This window comes from Hirundo rustica, chromosome 6 (genome assembly GCF_015227805.2).
Source record: "Hirundo rustica isolate bHirRus1 chromosome 6, bHirRus1.pri.v3, whole genome shotgun sequence".
Classification (NCBI taxonomy): Eukaryota; Metazoa; Chordata; class Aves; order Passeriformes; family Hirundinidae; genus Hirundo; species Hirundo rustica.
In genome coordinates, this window is record NC_053455.1 from 32,206,793 (window position 1) to 32,228,159 (window position 21,367).

The 21,367-nt window shown below is 40.3% G+C and overlaps 1 protein-coding gene across 18 annotated transcripts in view; it reads right to left on the reverse strand.

Annotated features, from left to right (window-relative positions):
• Window positions 1-8,958: 8,958 nt before the first annotated feature.
• Window positions 8,959-21,367, reverse strand: part of GPHN (gephyrin) — a 275,747-nt gene continuing 263,338 nt past the window's right edge. For all 18 annotated transcript variants that reach the window (XM_040066711.1, XM_040066708.1, XM_040066703.1 and 15 more), the window contains 6 exons: window positions 18,900-18,987; window positions 16,784-16,857; window positions 14,177-14,241; window positions 12,809-12,912; window positions 11,556-11,652; window positions 8,959-9,973 (listed from right to left, as the gene is read on the reverse strand). In XM_040066711.1, coding sequence (XP_039922645.1) covers window positions 9,840-9,973; window positions 11,556-11,652; window positions 12,809-12,912; window positions 14,177-14,241; window positions 16,784-16,857; window positions 18,900-18,987 — 562 coding nt within the window. In that variant the 3' untranslated portion in view covers window positions 8,959-9,839. The remainder of the gene's footprint in view (window positions 9,974-11,555; window positions 11,653-12,808; window positions 12,913-14,176; window positions 14,242-16,783; window positions 16,858-18,899; window positions 18,988-21,367) is intronic.

The window sequence follows — 21,367 nt, forward strand, 5'->3', positions numbered from 1 at the left end:
GAATACTATTATCATTAAGTTCTCCTAATGTAAACATGGTAGAAGAGATACTGTTCTGATGTAGCATTACTCTGATGTTAATGGGACTTGGTTATGAACCAGGATCTGTACTAAGTGCTGTACTGAAACAGGCTGGAAAAATATCCCAGGTAAATTATGTGTAAGACATGAAATTACAGAAAGAGAAAAAAGAGAAAATACAAGAAGATAAGAATAAGTTGGTAAGTAGAATCACGTGATTAAGTTGGTAATGAAATCATATGTTATGTACCATTGGCAGAGCTTAGTTTTGACAGGCATGAGAGTAAAAGTGTGTTCCAAGAAAGAATTTGCGGGAGGACAGTGCATGAAATTTGTGGATGTCTAGTACAATCTCCTCCAAAATGTGAGACACAGTATGTTAAAAAGATCAAAGGCTACTTTTCAATTTTATTTTAGTGTAAATGAATGAGTGATGGAGCTATTTTCTTGGGTTGATTGGTTAGGGCAACTGCCTTCTTTGAAGTAAATGAGGTCTGATAAATAAGGCAGGGATAAATCATAAAGTACCCTGAAAAAGGAGACTCATAGCTCATTAACATTCTGCATGTGCATCAACAATGCAAGATTGAATTAATCAAGGTAAGACCAAAGGATGTCATAATTATCACAAAGGGAGGTAGTGAAATCCTGTGAAAAACATGGTTGAGATGGAGCATGTAAATAGAATTCATTTTAGACACTGTGAATGCAGAATCGTAGGAGTGTAGGCTGTTGCCAGAGTCCTGCAGGGCTTTGGCCAGTGCTGGGTGACAGGCAGGGAGGGTAGTTATACTGCCTGCAAGGGCAGGAGAATCTGCAAGTGGTGAGAGATTGCCCAGGAGGGGCTGGTTTTGGGTTTGAGTAGGCTGAACTGCCATTGGTGGCTAACAACCTTAATGAACCATATTTTTTTCATTTACAACAATTCTAGCTGCTGCTGCAGGAAGGAGTAGAGCTTCACAAAGGAATATGAATACATAAATCTTTGTCCTTCTCTAATCTGCAGCCTTGCTGTTGCCGGATTTCTGAACTATTGCCTTTAAAATGTGAGCAGAGTGAGTCTATAGTCTGGGAAATATATCCGTATGTGTGTAGTAAACAAAGAACAATAATAGTAAGAATAAATGAATGAAGAGTACCTGTGGAGCTGAGGCAGAAAAATTGTAATAATTGCAAGTAATTTTTATCTTCAGCATGATAAATGCTTTCATTTGAGTGACTTTTTACCTGGACAAACTTGCTTTTGAAGATGGGAGTAGAGGGAAAAAGAACATACTCTCCTTGGCTAAGGAGTCTCTGAATGTCATACATAATGGGCATCTGACTTGAATTGATGTTCTTAGAATCAAATTGCTAACCATTTTGCCTATCCATAAAATTAAAATAAATTTACAAGTTAAAGGTAATACAGTTAAAAAGACTTATATATTTTAAAAAAATATGCTTATGAGAAGAAACAAACATAATCCTTCCTGATAGGCTTTATTACACTATGAAAGACCTCGCCCCACAAAACACACATTTTTAAGAACACACAATCTTAAGTGCAAAAGGGAACTTTGTAAGGCTTTCTAACAACTCTCAGCTTCTCTTTTACTATTTATTTAAGGAAAAGGGGCCTGTGACTCTACAAACACTATTCTGCACATTCTATGCTATCCTACACTTCAGTATATTCTTTTTGTTTCTAAGAAATCTTATATATTTTTGGCACTGTTAAGACAATGTATTTTTTATTTATGTATTTTTTACATGAGAATAGTGACATACTTTGCAAGAAACAGTAGAAACCCATGGGCTGTTATCAGTGCTAGATGGTGACTTCTGTCTTTGCACCTTTTGGATCAGGTGTTTTTGTCAGACATCAAGACGAGGACAGGACTAAGGCAGTGTTCTGAAGTCTAAACTCTCCAGCTACTGATCAAGCTTACTTTAACACAAAAGCTGGAGAACAAGTAATATAAATTCCCTCACTGAGGGGAAAAAACCCCATTGAAAGCTAATAAATACTTATTATTCCTAAATCATTATTAAACATCTAACTTCTATTAACCTAAGTGATGTAATGCCAAGGAGAATAGAAATACCCTGCCAGTAGTCTTTTTAAAAACTAGATGTGGTAGACTTCTACTTCCCATTCATACCTTGTTTCACTTAGGTCCATCCATTTCTTACACAGAGAATGCGTTGAAGTAAAGAGAGGACACAAGTATCCCAGCCCTTCCTGCAGTGTCCACTGGATTTCTCTCACAGCTGGCAGCATCACAAGGCAGAGTCTTGATGACATGGTTTTCCATACTGAGTTTGTTTGAGTGACGATGTGAAGAAAAACGGTGCTTGAGTGCGCGTACACCGGCAGCAAGTTTTGTCCGGCGGGGTCGTTTGGAAGAACTCAGCCAGTCACTGCTGACACCACAACACATCACACAGTTTGTGTTCTCACCAGGCCTGGCAGCAATTCCGTTTCTTGGTTGCATCAGGGCAGACAGGTAACAGGCAGCTTGGGTTCACCTGCAATGTGAGGACTTTGGGGCATGATAACATCAGAGGTTTTTACATAGGTACTGTCCATGCAGTGCAGACTTGGTCTGCTCCATGAGGACAAGGAGCTGGGAGCTGAGGATGACCTCAGCAGAGGAATTGCTTTGAACAGTCAATGCACAGCCCTGCACAATCCAAAGGGAATGGTGGTGACAGGGTCTGCTGGCAGCACAGGCAAGACAAGCTGCAGAACCAGATCTGGGGTCCATCTTGAGACTCCCAGGAGTCCAGTCAGGAGTAGCAGGAGACAGGACTGTAATATATATCCAAGGAAGTCCAAACAGGAGTCAGAGCTGGCAATAGATGCAGTTATAGCCTCTCTCCAACAAGAGAAAAGCTGGGGCCCAAGCTAGGGCTGAAGTAACTCCCAGCTCCATGGCAGAGAGAGTGAGATGGAGAGCCCAGGTGGGGCTGGTAAGAGCATTTAAAGCCTATTGGGGCACTCAGGGCCCTGGCCCAAGTGTTAATAAGCCAGTTTAAAATGAAGCTTGTATTCATGTCTCTTTCCTTTGGTATACAGCACCCACACAAACACAGCACTAATGGCCTCATTCTTTTTCCCTTCCCTGGCTGATCAGGATGGAGATCCATTAGTGGGAAATGTAAATACATATTCGATGTGTATTTCATCAGCAGCTGAACTCAGACAGCCTGTGCAGTGTCTGGCCTCTGGATCCATCTTCCCAGCAGCTGGCACCTGGATATATTAGCCCCTCAGACTCCAACTCAATGCCTGTCACACAAACACATATACTTTGTAATTTCTGCAGGAAGGAGCTGGCTTTGGACACACAGTGCACCTGACCAGCCTGTTTTATCCTTTTATCCCTCTATTTTCCTACACCTGTTTCTCATCAAGTCCCCTACATCCATTTCTTTCACCACATTTGTTCCTCTACTAAACATTCCACAAACTTTCCACTAAAACATCTTTTCCCTTCATCCCATGCATAATGCATCATGCAGTCCCGGGCAGAAACCTCCCATGGTCTGAAAGGTGCTCATAAAATCCCCCTCAGCACCTCATGTTGATGGATCTTACACCTGGGCAGGGGCTGAGGCACTTCTGCAATAGCCCAGGGAGGGCCTCAGCCAGGGTGTCCCTGTAAGTCCTTATCTTGTGTCCCTGCCTGCCCTGTACCTGTGTCCTCCTCTGTGTCTGCTGGTGATGGGACTGGGAGAAGCTTGGGCTGGCTGTTATTTGGGTTTGCCCACCCACCATCCTCTTTGTGATCGTTAGTGTGTCTGCTTTGCAACCCACCCCTTAACAAAGGACTTTCTTGTCTTTTTAAATTGTTTTGGTTGGGAGTGTTGTTGTTGTTTGTTTGTTTGTTTGTTTTTGGTTTTGTTTATTTGTTTTATTTTTGTTTCATCTGTTTTTTTGTTTGGTTTGGTTTTAGTTTTTTGGTTTTGTTTCAATCTAACCCTAGTCACCACCTCTTAGAAAAAATCTAGTTAATGGAGAAAGCTGCAGCATGACTCCTTAGCAATGCAGACTGCCAAGAGCACATTAAATCCTCTCTTCTGCTCTGTTCTCTGGCTTTTCATAGCACATTGAGCAAATTGATTGGATTTGGCCATTCGGGAGTAAATTACAGAAAGTCAGTCATGAATGTACAGTGCCAGCTATCTTTTAGTTAGATGGGCTCAAGTACCATTGCATCTGCGTGTGTGCCTCTCCCTTCCTAAGACTGGCAAGTAAATAACTCTCAGGCCATTTTTATTTGCATTATTCAATATCTTTAGTGATGAATAGCTGCCTAGCTGTGACACAAAAGTCCTGGCAGGCAGCACAGTGCACCACAACCAACCTGCTGTCATCAGCATTGGCTCCAGATCACTTGCCTACACAGCTCCCTGAGCTCATTCTCTTGAGTGCAGCCCATGCCCCAGGCCACGAAGCTCTGCAGAGCCACATCCCAGGAGATTGATCACCAGCCTTGACCATGAACAAGCCTGTTCCAGCAGCTTCAAACAAATACAAGAAAGCTATAGGAAAATATTAAGCCAAATTCTTTTCTCTGCAGCATCTCCCTGAATACATGAGGATGGTCTTGGTCACCTGGCAGTTTTCCAGTGCAACAGCAGTGCAATAGCATCCTGAAATGAGCATAGCTGAAGAGGCTGTCAGCAGCAGCAAGAAATCTAGCTGGCAAGAAACCAGAAGAAAAGATCAGGCATAATAAGATAAAGTATCAATATTACAGCATAGCTGTCAAGCCACAAAAGCAAGTCTTTCCACAAAACATAGAACAGATCCCCAGTGGAGGTAATCCCTGCAGTCTCCATGATCAGACTGAACTGAAGGCAACTAGATTCCAGGAAGATACCCATTTACCAGGACCAAGAAGTACAGACGGATTGCTCAAAATTGGGTGGAAGTGAGTTAAAACAGCTAAGCAAATTTAACACAGATAAAAGTAAAGTTACTCATGTGAGGAGATTATTTTCTTAAACTGTAATTATAATTAGGTTGAATACTACCAATAAAGTATGAGAATTTAAGGTTATCTCTTTTCAGAAAACATTACCAATAAGGCGTGAGATTTTTAAGATCCATAAAAACATATCAGTCAGAAGTACCGAAGGACAAAAATTAGGAAATAGAGAACAAACAGAAGTCATCATGATGTGGTTAGTATGAGATAGTGGTGCCTTTTCATACATATGCAGTTCTGACCTCCTTGTTTCTGACAGAATATAATTAACCTGAAGAGGGTGAAAAGAGGAGCAATGGGGATGGGTGATATGGTTTAGGGATGACAGTGCTGCATTGGTGGTTGGACTTGATAGTTGTGAAGGTCCTTTCCAACCTTGATGTTTCCATGAATCTGTGATAGAGATCATCCAATTTACAGACCCTTGGATATGTGTGTGACCACAAAGGGCAGACTACATAGATTAGGACATTTAATTCAGAAGATAGCCATCTACAAAGTTATGAGTGGCAAAGGGAGGGTGACTTCTCATTGTCTGTTCCAACCAAAAAACTAAGAGGCATCAAACAGAAGTCAGAGATGGCAGATTCAGAATAAAACAGAGGAGACGCTGCTTCACACTGTGAAAATGTGGGACTTTTTGCCACAAACACTGGGTGGGTGGGGGTAATATTTGGAATCTGGATAATTATCTCCTTGCCATGCATTTATAATTCTCTGGATGTGTGAACTATTGTTTTTTTTGCACAGGGCCAATTTGAAAAAAAAACTTTAAAAAAAAAAAAAGTGCACAGGCCACACGGTGGAAGGATGATCCTGGTGTTGTTTTTTCCTTCTCAGTGGTTTCTTATGTAGCCCCACAGAAGCTTCTCCTGCTAGTACCAGACATTGCCAGTGTAGGGAGGTGTGTTGGAAAATGTCCACGTTGGCTTTTTGCCTGCTGTCTGGTCTGCACGTGGTCGCAAAATTGGGTCCCTCTTAGTGGTCCAACCAGCACACCACTTCAAAATGACTCAGTCACTGGTTACTTTGCCCTAACAGACAGACCTAGATAGGAAAGGCTCTTGTCAGACACAAAATAATGTGTTATATTGTCTTGGGCCACAATCTGCATGAGAATGCCAGGTATTGACAAAAAACCACTTTGCATGCTTCCTTGTCAGTCCAGTGGGGCAATTTTTTGTGTGCTAATATGTATGTGTGTATATATCTTTATATATATATACACTTTCATTTTATCTTACACTTTTCTTGAAATAACTTTATTTTTCAGTCCCTTGGTTATCAAGATCAGGCTAATACCTTTGTTCTGCGACATACTCAGATAATCTGCAGTGTTAGTAGTGTACAATAAGATTTCAGTTTTGCTTGTGAATTAACTCTGCAAAAATTACGTGGTTGCTTGCATTTGTAAACTCAAACTGGGTCCATGGAAATGCAGAAGTCTTTGCATGGGGACAGAGCATGCTGGGTATTGCTGTATGTTGCTGGAATGGAGCAGGTCATCTGAGCCAGATCAGTTTAAAACTAGAGAGCTACTGAGCCTCTGTGCATCACCTTTTGAAGGCTTTATAGTCCAAGAACTTTACCAGCTTGTGTGCAATATGGCACAAATGCACAGAGCAAGTATTAACTGAATGATGAATATGAGTCACTGAGCCCCTCCAGAAAACATGCAGCTAGCATGAGGTTGTAACATTTGCAAAATGTGCAGGTTTTCCTCCCCACAAATTACCCAAGATTTGCCTGCATTTCAATATTGGCTTTAAATCCAGCGTGACAACTCATCTCTGAGAGGACACCAGGATAGATTTACTAGAAAAAAACAGTCTGTTGTTTCAAAACAAAACCCAGTTTGTTTTGAAAAAAACAAACAATGAACAGAAAAAAACCAAAAAACCCAAACCAAAACAACAACAAAAACCACCAAAAAACCACAAGAAAACACAGAATAAACACCAGTGTGAGCTTTTTTACTTGGAGTAAATATGGAAATCCAGCTGCTAACAGTATCACGTTGAAAATGCTCTGCTTTGTCTCTTGAGACCAGCTGTCACTAGGAAGGTGAAGGGTTAGAGTTATTAGAGATCATGTTCTTCATTAGGAGGATAAGGTACGTAGTTGCAACTTATGGACCAAATACTGCTATGGGAAGCTATACCTTGTTCTACAGATTGCTGCTTTAATGACCACCAGCTTCTACAGCTCTTCTGCCCATGCAAACCCTTCGTCATCAATAGTTGTGAATTTGATTGTCCTCCTCTCCTAGAGAAGTCTCTGCTTTTTTTGAGTACATGCAGAAATGCTCTTCCATGTCTAACCTTTAGTCCTTAGGTTTCACCTTTTAATGGGAGTAACACCAGCTGGCTTTAGAATCAAGAAGGAGACTACTGTAGATATAAAGCATTCAAGCAAAGAGTTTCTTACCTGGACTTTTAGAAAATGTATAAAATACCCTCATAAAAGAAATATTAGGTTGGGAATATATTTCTGAATTTATTTGGGATAAAAGTCTATCAGAAATGTTTGGAAAGTGCCAGCAAAAATTACAATGTTCATGATTTCCCCCCCCCCCCCCCCCCCCCCTTGATATTAAAAACTAACTTCAAATTGCTAGCTAAGGCAAAATAAAGTTTTTGGCAAAATTTGTGCTTGAGCATTTCAACATCTACTCTCTTACTTCTTATTCTTAGTTTCCTGTCAGGTAAGAGTATAAGGATCATTAATTGTCAGCCCTAACTTTTGCTTGATAACATAGCCTGATTTGGGCTCTGACTCCTCCTTTGACATCTTCACTCTCCTACATCTATTTCCTCAGAGTAAATACGGAGTTCTATATCCAAAAGTATCAAATACATGTACTACAAGGATTAAACTCTGCCTATAAAACAACTATTGAACTTGATTGCTAATGAGTCTTTATGTTATTGGTTATAAACTTCTGATTCTCATTACATATGCTGCCTATAATAACAACCCTTAATTACATTATAATAATCCTTTGGCATATAATAGGCAGTGTTCTGCATTATTTCTCACAGATGAGTTAACCTGACTCTCCCTTCCTTCTGTGGTTTAAAATATTCTACAGTACAGTAAAAACAGGCACCCATGAATTTAATTTGGTACCACCCTGCTGCTACACAGAGAGATCCCAAATGTGGACAGAACAAAAAAATACGATCAGCAAGTCGTGTTACTGTTTCTCTGAACAATCCATCCCTGGATTGCCTCCAAACACGGTGTATGCCTACCTGCTTTCAACCTTTGCAATGGCCCACACAGGGAGTTTCACAGCAAACAGAGTTTGGTTTTAAAACCAGTCTGAGGGAAACCCTCTGCAGTTACAGAACTACAGCTCTGGTCCACTGTGGCAGTCAGGATTTAAAACAAATTTTCTGTGTTCTCACTGACTGAGTCTTCAGATAAAGATAGACAAATGCTCTGGCTTCACAAATGGAGTTGGTGGGATAGCATTTTACCCATGAAGTCCACGAAGCAAGGTCTTGTAGGGCACTGCTGTGGTCTTAATCCCAGATGAAATGTGAAGCTACCGAAATACACAATCTGGTAGGAGCTGAAAAGTCCTTATCTCATGGGGGGAAGAAAAAAAGAAAAAAGGACAATTTATCAAATTCCAGACAGTGCAGTACAAGAGCTGTTTGCAAATCCTATGCAATTTATATGGGGGGAAAAAAGTATTCTCCAGCTTCAATTAGTCTGATTGTAACCCCACCCCACCTCCAAGTGCTGCTTCTGTTTTGCCCCTTGGGAGGTGTGAGAGAGAGCTCACTCTGTAGTTTCACTCATGACACTGTACAGCAGGGAAGGCCCTAGACTGGACATACCATTTCTCTTTCTCCCTACACTCTTCCCCCACCCCAAAGAGATTTAAGAGTGATTTCCCTTTCAAATCACTACTTTTCTTGTTTCAAACAACAAGGCTGAACAGATGAAATTTTAAATAATGATTGAGGATTTTTTTTATTCATTTAAGTTTCAATATCATTACAGAAAATGTTATGGTACAGAGTTGTTTAACATTAGTTTTATTTCTTTGCTCATTTAGTTTCCACACGAATGCTGGTAACACTAATATCTGTACAAGATCAGTCTTTGATTTTTTTTTTTTTTTAGTTTTTAGTTCTGTACATTTTTAAATGTATTGGTTAAAAAGGCTGTCAGCACTTAAGGAAGCAATTTTTTTGTTTGTTGAAATAAAAGGTATCCAGTTACTGCCCAAGAGTACTGAGCTGGGTGGCTGCCGGGACAAGAGACATCCCTGAATGCGCGGCGAGGTGAGGAGACCTCGGGGCTTCATTGGGTTCCCAGTGCAGCCACTCCGCTTTTGGCACTGTGCACATCAACACGAGATACAAGATAAAGAACAAGCAGAAGCTCTCTGTGAAGCGGTTATGAAGCATACTAATAAGGGAAATCCAAGTGTTGTCTACGCTAGTATAAATAAGCAGACAGCCTTGTTTTAAGAGCGTAAGTAGTTGTATCTTAAAGATGAGAAAAAACACAAGTTCTGCAGGCACCTACTGCTGTCTACTAAAGCTACCGCTATTAGAACTAGCATTGAACACACAAAGCAATTGCAAGAAAAGGAAAAAGTTGCTTTGATATAATCAGAATAAATTTCTTTGTTAAGATTTGTTTTAAAGTTTTTTTTTTTAAAAGGTATTTATTTAAATTCCGTTTGAAATATATTTCAAGATGTTGACTATACTGATCAACTTTTATCCAAATCGGAAAAACTAGCTGTGCCGTTGCATATTACAGGATACAGTCAATGATATGTGGACATGCATCAAAGCTTCGCTCTTGCTGGTGACATCATAGCCTTCCAATGACCATGACATCCACCACCTCCCCCTTGTGAAGCTCCACATACTGCTCTGTCTTTGGAGGTAGCATCAACAGTCCATTGGCACTGCGCATACTCATCAGACGACTGCTCATCTGATTCCCTACAGGAGAGAGGCAGAACAATTTCAGTTGAGTCGTCAGTTAGCTCCAAATGCTGCAACATGGTCCAACAAACAAAAGCTGTTATGATGAAAATGTTTATGCGGCTAATTTATTCATGGAGCTGGGATCTTGCTGTTCCAAGGTGGATGGAAACAGAGAACTCTGTGAAGATTTAGTCAGCCTCTCACTGCACTGGATCTCATAACCGTCACTCTCTTCGCTGTTTGCTTTCCTATCCAGCCTTCCACATTATCTGTACCATCTATCTTGTCCTAGTAAATTGCTAATCCTATCAAAATTACTTTATTTTTCAATTTGTACATCTATACTAGTTGTACAAACACTAAGATCAGCACAGTCTAGGATGTTTTTAATATCCTGTTCTAGAATAAATTTGATTAGCTTTATTCTCTCTGAATAGAATAATTTAGGTTGGGAAAAACCTCAAAGATCATTAAGTCCAACCTTTGAGAGAGCACCACCATTTCAACTAAACCATAGCACTAAGTGCTATGTCCAGTTGTTTCTTTAACTCTTCCAGGGATGGTGACTCCACCACTTCCCTTAGCAGCATATTCAACAGCCCTTTCAAGAGGAAATTCTTCCAGACATCCAACCTGAGCTTCCACTGGTGCAGCTTGAGGGCATGTCCTGTCACTTGTTGCCCAGGAGAAGAGACCAACCCCCACTTGGCTACTTTCAGGTGGTTGTAGAGAGTATTTAAGATCTCCTGTGATTCTCCTTTTCTTCAGGCTTAACACCTCCAGCTTCCTCAGCCACTTCTCATAGAACTTGCTCTCCAAACCCTTCACCAGGTTCACTGCCCTTCTCTGGAAATTCTCCAGCACCTCAATGAGTTTCTTGTGCTGAGGGGCCCAGAACTGAACCAATACTTTCCCTGTGGAGTCTCATATATAGTGCTTTTTGCTGAACTATTTGGATGTACCAAAAAGACAATTAGTTGTTTAAGGACCTAAATATCTTGCAAAAGTGTCACAGTCAGCTTTCTAGCAGTACATAGCCAAACCAGTATTCAAATCTAGTATTTATCTCAACTGCAGCTGAGTATCCAGAAGTATTCCTAGGCGGCAAACATGACTAATAAATCCTTAGTCTGCTGTAAGAGAACATCTAGAGCCTCTGCTATCCTTCCAACTTTTCCAGCCCAGCTAAATTCACATTTCTTTTACTTGTATTGCTCTTACCTCTGCCCCAATGCGTGTTTGTTGAGTACATGCACAACAACACAAGGAAGCAAATGTGCCTGACTGTAAGTAAGCTTGGTGGATGTCTATAAAAAGGAGTGTGTGCACATATGCAAGCATACAGGTGTAATGTGTATGTATTAAGGCACGTTATTCAAATAAAGGATGTTTTAATGGTTAAATTGACAAGCCATATCAGCACTGAATTTTGTACTAATGTATGTGTATGCACGTGCACAAGTGTGTCAGCAAATCAGTCTACATAAAGAAGGTTCTATGAAAAAACCATGTGTACGCTCTTGGTTGTTCCCAGACACATCTTTAGGAAGGCAAGGCTGTGTGTGAGTGTGTGTCAGTCTGTGTGACTGGCACTGACCTGTACTCTGTGCCCATGGTAGTGGTTCTTGGTGATGCCAAGTCAGGATGCACCGATGATATTCTGGGCGGGGGTCCAATTTTACATCACATGATAACTGTAGGATTAAAAAAGAAAGGATGAACGTGTCATGCATTCCCATTGCACTGTCTAAGATAATGGAATAATCTGCTCAATTGTTTTTCCTTAGAAACAGTCATTGCAAAAACTTGCATTTTGAGGTCAGATGGTGTCTAGTGCAAGATAAAAAGCCGTAGAAGGCAGTGACTGCAGTATTTATGGAAATATCACTGTGATATCACAATATCAAACTATCTGAAGGAGTATCCATGTATTAAGTGAAATATTCCAAAGCTTTTCCTTTACTGAGAGTTTACAGATAGAATTTCTATGGAAAAAAGCCTGGTCTCTTTGGATTACATTGCATAAAGAAAAAAATTTATTCTCATTCAAAATCCTGCTAGCTCTGACATAAGGAAAATGGCCAGTCTTTGAAACTAAAGGACATACAGGGGATGGCTCATAATGGAAAATACATGCAAAAGTGAAGGTCACTGCAAATTGCTCTCTCTTTTAGAATATTTTAGCTGTGAGCTAAAATCTGGATGCTTAAGAAAGGACAAAAGAAAGACATGGGATAAGCTGTAAGAGAAAAGTGCATAGCCAAGAACACTAAGAAAGCGACAAAAGGTGATGTATTCCTTGGTACTTTATTTGAATCAAAACCAGAAGAAGACATTATAATAACATGCCTTGATTCTATATTAAATAGAGTTATGCTAACCATAATTTAGTAGAAAAGTGAGAAGAGTTTAAGGAATTTATATTGCTTAGGGTGGTGGTCATGTGGGTTTCTTATATAAATTTTAAAAAGGCTTTGAAGTTTGTATTTTCTATTGCTAATACAGAACTATCCAACTCTAGATAATCACAGATTTCTCTGCATTTTTTACCATAGCCTATAACAAATGTCATTTTTAAACAGGAGAGTGTCCTTCCTGCCTGACTGGCAAATGGCTGCCTCTGCATCTGTATATCCTGCTCCATTAGATGGCCATCTAACTCTAAAAAATTATGGGATGGAATATTACCGTTAACAGAGACTGAGAATGTGCCTCTGTTTGTGTGAACGTCCTTCCACTGCCAGAACTGGTCTAGGGCTCAGATTCCACAAACACAACAATCTTTCAGAGCCCAAAGAGCTGTGCTTCAACATCTTGAGAGAATTTTTAGATAGAGGACAAGCTTCTTACCCTGGCTTTGATGATGGTGGGCCGAGGATCCAGGATACCCTGCATTTTCCTCAGTGCAGGAACAACAAAGAGATTGCAGGTGACGACAGCTGACACAGGATTGCCTGGAGGACAAAGAACAGTTGGTGGTGATGCCCTCTTGGTTTACTCTGCAATGCTGAAAATGAGCTTATGTTTTTATAGCAATTTCATTTTTAAGGACTCTGTAGAGCTTTCCATGCTATGTACTGTATGCAGTACAGACTGCAGTGGCATGTGGCAAGGGGCAAGCACCCCTGCTGAAAGCCACACTCTGCCTGATGTGTGCCGAGGTCCTGCTCTGACCAGACTGCCCTATGTTCCTCAGGCCCCACCACTTGCCTCTGTTCTTCTGCCACCTTTGTCCTGTGCCCAGGTTTGTCTGGGGCTGGAGCAGACTTAATTGTGCATAGTTATTGGCTCTACCCTGACAGGGCTCTTTATTTGCGACTAATGCTTCCCAGACACCAAGGGAAAAATAACTTTCAATTCCCTAACAGAGTAGCAAAATGCTTTAGGACAAATTCTGAGAGGAATCCTACTGATTTATATGTTTTCTGTTGACCAAAAAGAGAGGTGTATGACCACCTGTCAGATACCACTGTCTTACATATCGAATCTTCTCTAGACAATAGTTCTAAAATAGATACTGTGATCAGATGGATGCTCCACTAATCTCTCCCCTGTAAGAAAATGTACTTCAGCAACTAAAGCAAGAAAGGGTAGAAGCACTAGAGATACGTCTGAAAACCACCAGCTTATCAAGAACAGGATTCTTTGTGTAGACAAAATTCATGGAAAGCCAGAGCAATAAGAATAAAATAAGTTTCTTCTCATTTAGAAGGACAGAAATCCATAAGGGAATCTTTATTCTAAACAAGTGCTTTCCCAGAGCACACAGCTGGCAGTGGTGCAGCCATGCTGCCCTCTTTTGGCTCCACAGCATGAGCACGATAAACAAAAATATTCCGTGACACGTTCCTTGGCACTCCCTCATTTTTGTCTCCATTTTCAGTGTGTCAGAGTGGATGCACTGACTTACACCCACAGGATATTTATGGTGAAGGCGCAGGGAGCTGTAGGAAAAAAAACCATCCCTGTGAAAAATGTAAGGAAATTGTTGGATGGAAGAAATTGTAAGACCTGTACCAAAAAATTCTGAGGACAGGGACAAAAAAGAACTCTTTAGCATACCCCTGTAAGTCCATCTCTTCTAGAAATTTCTGAGAAAATCTTACAGATACCTTCCTTAGGGGCCAACATCAGGCACAGGTGCTGTGAAGTGTCACTATTTTGTTTCATGTCTGTCGTCTATGCACAGCAACAAAAGTGATCCACAAAACATCTCACCTGGGAGCGCAAAGATTATTTTTCTTACGCCATCAATATCCAGAGTTGCAAAAGTTGTTGGCAGGCTATGGAAAAGAAAGTTATTAAATATCTGCATTAGAATTTGACTGAACGTAACTGTATAATTTAAAACATTTGGAAAAGAAAAGTAAACAAGAAAGGACATCTCCCTATCAGCAGTTCATTAGCACCTGCTGCTTATTCCATACTGGAGGTATAATCCTCTCTTTGTGGTGACAGAATAATTTTTCTTGATATTCAACTCTGAAGTTTTAAGTACACAAATTTGGAGAGGAGATACCTAAAAGAAAATGATCTAGTAGTCAAAAATCTAAATCTGACTCTCATTCTCTTCCTCCAGTCTCTACAGCAGAACTGACAAGGGAGCAGTATTTCTGAGCAGCAAATGCTAGCTAGTCTGCAGATGAACAAATTCAGATACACGGGCAGAGCTGCAGGCAGGTGACACCCAGGTCTATCAAGGAAGAGCTCTCTCTGCCTTTCGGAGCTGCTGAGTGATCTCTGGTGACTTGCTGTGAGGGCTATTACTGTTACACAAATAGGACAGTAATGTGACAGCTCAAGAATGTGGCTGGCAAAGAAAAAGAACTCATCCATGAAAAAAGAATTCTGTGTCAATATAATGCTTTCAAACATTAGAAATTATACCTTATAGGAGCAATACTTAGGCTGGTTCCCTTGGCTTTATCTTGAGCTGACCGCTACCACCTCGTCAGCAGATGGTAGTTTACAACTTTGGAGATTTGCTGCACTTTGATCATTATCACCTAGTTTAGTATCTGTTAAGACTCATCAATATCCTGTTTTACCAGGGGAAGTTAGTGTTTGATGTTCCTGTTTTAAAATGCCTCTAACATGAACTATATGCCAGATCTCCAACTGCTAAAACCAGTGCACAAAAAATTGAACGGCTAATTCACATATGTACTGGAAACTCTGAATTCTCACATGACATTTCAACATTATCATTGGCAGAATCTTCCAGTACTTCCTTCTGTCAGTGCAGCTAGACAAGATAACCTTACATGAGCTCAGTAACTCTCACATCAAATGGAGGGATGGTAAATCCCAGGCACCACACTGCACTCATGAAGCACATCAAATACAGGCATACAACAAATTCTGACTTCACTCTTGGAACCTACTCAAGGGATTTTTTTTCCAATACAGTAAGCACAATCTACAATCTTTTAAGAAGCAGTTAATAAAACCCAAGATACAATATTTGCTATTGCACTACAGCTAATGAAAAAAGAGAGTGCTTATGTTCTCAGAACAGATGAGCAAGTGTTTTGGTAGCAATAAGAAATACCTTTCTTGTGGCATAAAATTAAAAGGGATACTTAGGGAAAAAAAAACATTTCTTGAAGTTTTTCCAGCTAGTTATTAAAAGTTTATTGCTGCAGGTCTACAGAGGACTCACAAGAAGAAAAAATTAGGTTTGCTTACAAGTAAGCCAGAACCAGAATTTAATACTCTGAATTCTCTAAATCAAATTATCCATTCTTATCAGCAGCAGAGGCTGGAGTGCAGATTCTGCTTCGGGGACTTCCCTACATCAGTTGTAGCAGTATGACAGGCAGTGAGCAATTTCCATGCCTGGGCTACATCCACCAGGGGAGGAAACAAGCTTTTAGCTCACTCAGTCCTTCTGTGGAAAGGAGGTGGTGGTAGGAGCAGCACAAGCACCAAGCCCACACGCAGTTCTTTACCAGACTGTACGCAGAGACAGTAGAAGTATTTGTCTGTTTTCACAGCAAACACCCACTTGCAGCTCTGCTCCGTGACAGCACTTCTGGGCTAGAGGGAATCATTCTGCAAAGCTGTGCTCGATCTTGTGTAGCTGGACCATTCTGACCCAGCTTGCAAACAAACTGCCCTCCACAGGGAGTGAGGCAGAGGTGCAAACATCTTTCTGCTCTTGTACTGCGAAGAAAAGGGAACTCTATGCTTTCAACTTGTGTGATTTTTCATTCTCTCTACAGAGCACACTTCCAGACTCACTGATGAGCAGCACCACAGCATAGAAAAGCAATGCTGAAACGGTTTTCTGAGGCAAACTAAGCACATATAGGACTCTGCTTACTTTAAAATTACTATGCTCAATATGCCAATTAGACAAAGCTTTGTAAATTAACTGTCATTTCACCTCTCTCAAGGAACTGCTTGTAGGAATATAATTTATGCAAATTTTGAAGTGAAATGAGAACTTCTTTAAGCAAACTGTCCATTTAATGTCCTTATATTTCCTGGTTATTACATGGTAATGTCAATGTGAGCGCCATGATCGCACTGAAGGCTGTGGCAATGTTTATACCCTGCTGGTTTCCCACCAGTCCCCAAACCCGGTTTGGAACACTTATGAGAGAAATATCTCTTTCTGATAAAAAATCATCTCCCTGTTTCAGTTAATTTCACCCATAAAGATGATGACTAACCTGAAGAGCACTGATTTTGCTGCTTTTTCCCCACATATCCTGTGGCTTACAGTACATTTGGAAAAGTGAAATCTACTGAAGCACTTCACTAGGATATTTGGCCCAATGTAGCCTCCATCTAGGCTGCTTAAGAAGAAAGATTTCTTACCCAGGTTTCATAAAAACTCTGCCAAAGTGAATCTGTGCGTGAAGATCAATATCCAGCACCTGTTTAAGATAGTCCTGTTTAATTAAAAAAAAAATAAATTAAGTAATATCAAAGTGGCTTTACATCATCTAAGCATTCAAAACAATTAATTAATATCAAGTGAAGATGAAAATTTGCATCTCCTGAAAGTGCTATAGCCCAGCGGGGAATTTCCAGTATTTGAAAGAAAGTGTTTTGGAAAAGAAGTAAAGAACAGACTCATTTAGGTGCCAAACCTGACTCCATGAGGACATATGTTTCCTTAAAATTCATCTGTAGCATCAGAATCTTAGAGCACCCCACAAATACCTACTACTAAAACATTCTCTATGTCAAAGATGGAAAAAAACCTTTACCATTCAAAGTTAAGACTTTAAATGATCAAGTTATTTAAATTTTGCCATGGAAGCTACCTAGTTGTAGATTTAGAGATCTACTACTTTTGAAATCAATACTGTACTGTAAAAATCATAGTTTTCCAGGATACTGTAATTATTGTAATTTCTTGGGTCTAATGGTCTAATTGACAGTGGTTTGATTTAACGTTCCTTAGAAAGAAGAAGCTGTGGGTGGCTTGTGAATGAGTTTGAGATAAATGATTTTGCATAAACGTGATTGATCCAGTTATTAAAACAAATGGAATTACTTGTTTAATCTTTGTTGACAATTGCTCCGCCTAAAGATGTAGTACCCTATCTGTTGTGTTTAGTGAGGCTAAAGACATGGGCCATAACAGTCACCTGGGAAGATGAAAGCCGGAAATGTGAAACTCCCTGGCAGTTAGCCCTTCTGTTGTGCACGTGTGTGTTCAAATACTTGGAAAGCAGCAACTCATTTCAGCCAGGCATTAACTCTTAATTATTAACTGCATTAACTCCTCTTTGACGTTCTGTTGACTATTTGGATGTTCACAGCTATTTCATTAAAACTCCAGAAAGGTCAGTATCAGAGGGCAGACCATCAGTGGAATGGAGAGCCTATTGACTTCAGGCTGTGGCCTCAAATTCAGGCTGGGGAGAAATGAGCCAAAGGTCTGAATGTCTGTAAGACCACTCAGCAGCCCAGTCACTTCTTAGCATTACTGTGTCTGCACTATGCTGTCACGTTCCCAATTTAAAGACCAGTACTTGTCCTTGATTATTTTTCTAGGCATACTGGAGACAATGGGAATAATTGGAAGTAATCTGCACTGGTTTTATTAATTATCCATTTTCATTATGTATACAATGATATGATTTCTATTCAGAAAAGCAAACAAAACCAGCACTCATGTTTCCCACCTCACAATGACCGTCTTTAGTATCTGTTAGTTATAAAAGAATGTTTATTTTACCTGCCAAACTCACAGATTCAGCCTGGGGTCAAAAAGTAATTTGAGTTTTCCTTCGCATAAGTCATGATTAACAAATGTCCTGCAGGTTCATCTATGCCCCACCAGCATCTGTGTATCCCTATTTTCTCTGATGGTTTTGGCACAGGGATAATCAACAGGAACTCAATCAACAATTCTGTTAATGATTCAAAAGGCAAATATATCAGCTCACTGGGTCTCATATGTATTGTCTGTAGGACTACCAGGTGCAAAATGTGATAAAACTATTTTTGTAACAGACAGAGCTTTGGCACATTCAGGAAACAGATGTGCTGAGTCAAAAAAAAAAAAAAAAAGTGCCATTTATGTACTTTGGTTGCTTTTCGAAGTACTTTCTAAGTACCTTAATTCTATCTACATTTTACCTGCTCTAAGAATAAAAGGAAGTCTGTTGTCTTCATGGGCTATTAACCCAGCACCTTCCTCATCTACATAAATCATTCTTTAAATAAAAACACATTTGTAAATCGCTCGCGTCAAGAATTAAAAGCTTCTCTGTTGTACTATGGCAACTATAGTACAGAAACAAGAACGAAGGGAATGAGCTTTGAAGACTATTTCCTTAAGTAATTCACATGTAAGTATTCAAATAAAAGTAAGGTCCATTTTTAATAAATAGTAATACAAAGGTAATAGCTTGGGTGACAGACTCTGGTTTGAAATTCTCACATATATTGTAGGAAGTCAAACTTAAATTTTGCATACCTTTTCCCCCATAGATACACCTCCTGATGTAATGATCACATCAGCACGGCTGATACCCTCATTCAGTGCATTCAGTAAATCATCTGGGCTACAGGAAAGAACAGGCAAGCAGATTAGTGGCACGGAATTATTATGAGTTGTAATATAAGTCTGTGTGTGCACACATACAGAAGCATACACACACGTGTTTTAAGAGAATACTACAAGTTCTTTTCCTTCTTAAGATTCTACGCTGCTCCATTCAAGTCAGGAACTGCAACCTCATTAAGTGAACGCCACACTGTTTGGCACCTTTCTGTCTAAGCCTGGCAACAGGAACAGTGGGATACTTTAGACTGGGACTGGAGAATGCTAATACAAGTGTCTAAGAGTATGCAATTGGCACAGTAGGTAGTGATACAAATTGTGACTTAGATGAACTGATAGGGATATATAAAGGCACCTGACACGTGAAAATTACTGACCGCCAAGCAGGCTGCAGTGCCACCTGTCTAGCTCATTTGGTGTGTGCAAAAACGGGGGTGAGGCTCCACGTCAGACTTTGATTGGTGAAGAGTGGGAGTAAATCCTTTGTTTCTCTTGTCTGTTAGAGGGCTCTGCAGCAAAGCCACCTATACCTATCCACTCCAGCTTGCCAAAGCACAATCCATCCTGTTAGAAGGTCTGTGCACAAAGAAACGTGGGTGTAATGGGAGCTATGATATTCTTCCATACAAAGAGTGTAACTGTGAAGGGTATTGGTATCTTAACTCTTTTCTTTCCCTTTTAGATCTAAACTGGAAACTTTGAAGTGAGCATTAGATATTTAAGAGCAGTACTGATGCTAATATAGAGCCTCAAGGCATGCAGTGGAGAAACTCAGTAATACAACTCACACAGGTTCAGAGGAATCAAAACCAATTTCCACTATTTTAAATTCATACTTTGCATTTAACATTTGTCAACTGACCAGAAGTTAACTGGTTGCTACGACTGTATGTATTGCTTCTTCAACAGCATGTTTTCACTTCAATGATCCTGAAAGTTTTTCATGGGAGGCTGTTCCTACTTAAAATGCCATTGAAAGAATGGGCAACAATGACTGCATGAAGGCCTTCACCTGAAATACATGAGCACCTCAGGCAAATACCCCACTACAAGTCCAAAATGCCATTGTGGGTCCTTTGGGAGCTTTGGCTGTATTGCATCCGAAAGCAGAACTACAGCAATAATTTTGGAGTTTGAGCTGAAAACATGAAAATTAGGAATACTGCGCAAGTTCTGGTTGACCTTTCAGAGATTAGCAGAAACTGGGTGTTTTCAAATGTCTCAGAAAGAAAAATTCTTTCCTCTCAGCACCTTTTCCTTGCCCGTGGTTCAGTGAAATATAAGCAGCAGTTAGCACGACGTGGTGCTGTGTGCACTATAATTTATGTGACACAAGAAGGACCACACTCCCTCACTGAGTAAACAGCTCAGTGCACGCAACCTTGCACACACCTGATCTCACCAGAGAACCCTCAGGTGTCCTCTACCCTAGTTATGCTTTACAGGCAGAAAGACTCAAGACTCTTTCTCCACAATGTGCAATGACTGAAGCACCATGTTCTTTGGCATCACAGTGCAGTCATCTTGCACAACTTTATTATTTATGTTGGGTTACACCCCTCTCTTGGGTCAGATTGCTTTGTAAGAGGTAGGCAACAAGATACAGCAGAAAGAAGGGCAGATTGCTGGTAGACTGAAATCAGTAAGACAGAATTATACACTACCCCTTTTTTGAAGGAAATAGTGGCTGCAGTATTGTGGCATTCCATCATGACTATTGTTTAGGGTCCTGGGTATCTTGGATACTCTTAATGGCCTACAAAAAATGCCCGAACTGTTTTCTTTGGGAGAAAATAAATAGGCTCAAGCAAAACCATCTCCTTTGTTCTTTAGGGAACAGAGACATTTTATCAGCTGCCCCTTCTGAAATCTCAGGATCATTTTCTCCAAAACCCAGCACAAGTCTTCAGCAGTCATTGAAGGAAAATAGAAAGAAGCAAGTCTACTGTTGGCTACTTCTTCAAAACCAACTGTCTCGTATTGGTTGTCTAAGTAGTATCTGCATGTAATAAGATATTGTTTCAGATTATTACAGAGTTTGTAATAGGAAAAGTCTCTCAAGATCTAGGTATTCCTTAATCCTTGCCAATGGGGCTGCTTGGAATGCAGCAAGGGATACATATTCATTACAGAGGTTGGTATTGGCATTCCTGAGGCTCAGCAGTCAGACATATGCCACTATCACCAGTCCAACACCGCTCTCAGTACATTTTTCTCATTAGGGTGTGATGGAGCTCAGGACCTTATCTAGAGGTTGCTCCAGGCTGTTTCATTTTATCTTGTTTAATTATTTAAAAGTTATTCATAGGTAGCAAGACTACCTGTCTGGGGATATGCTAATTCTGGATAATGAAGTGGGCTTGCTTTCAGTTGTGGCTTGA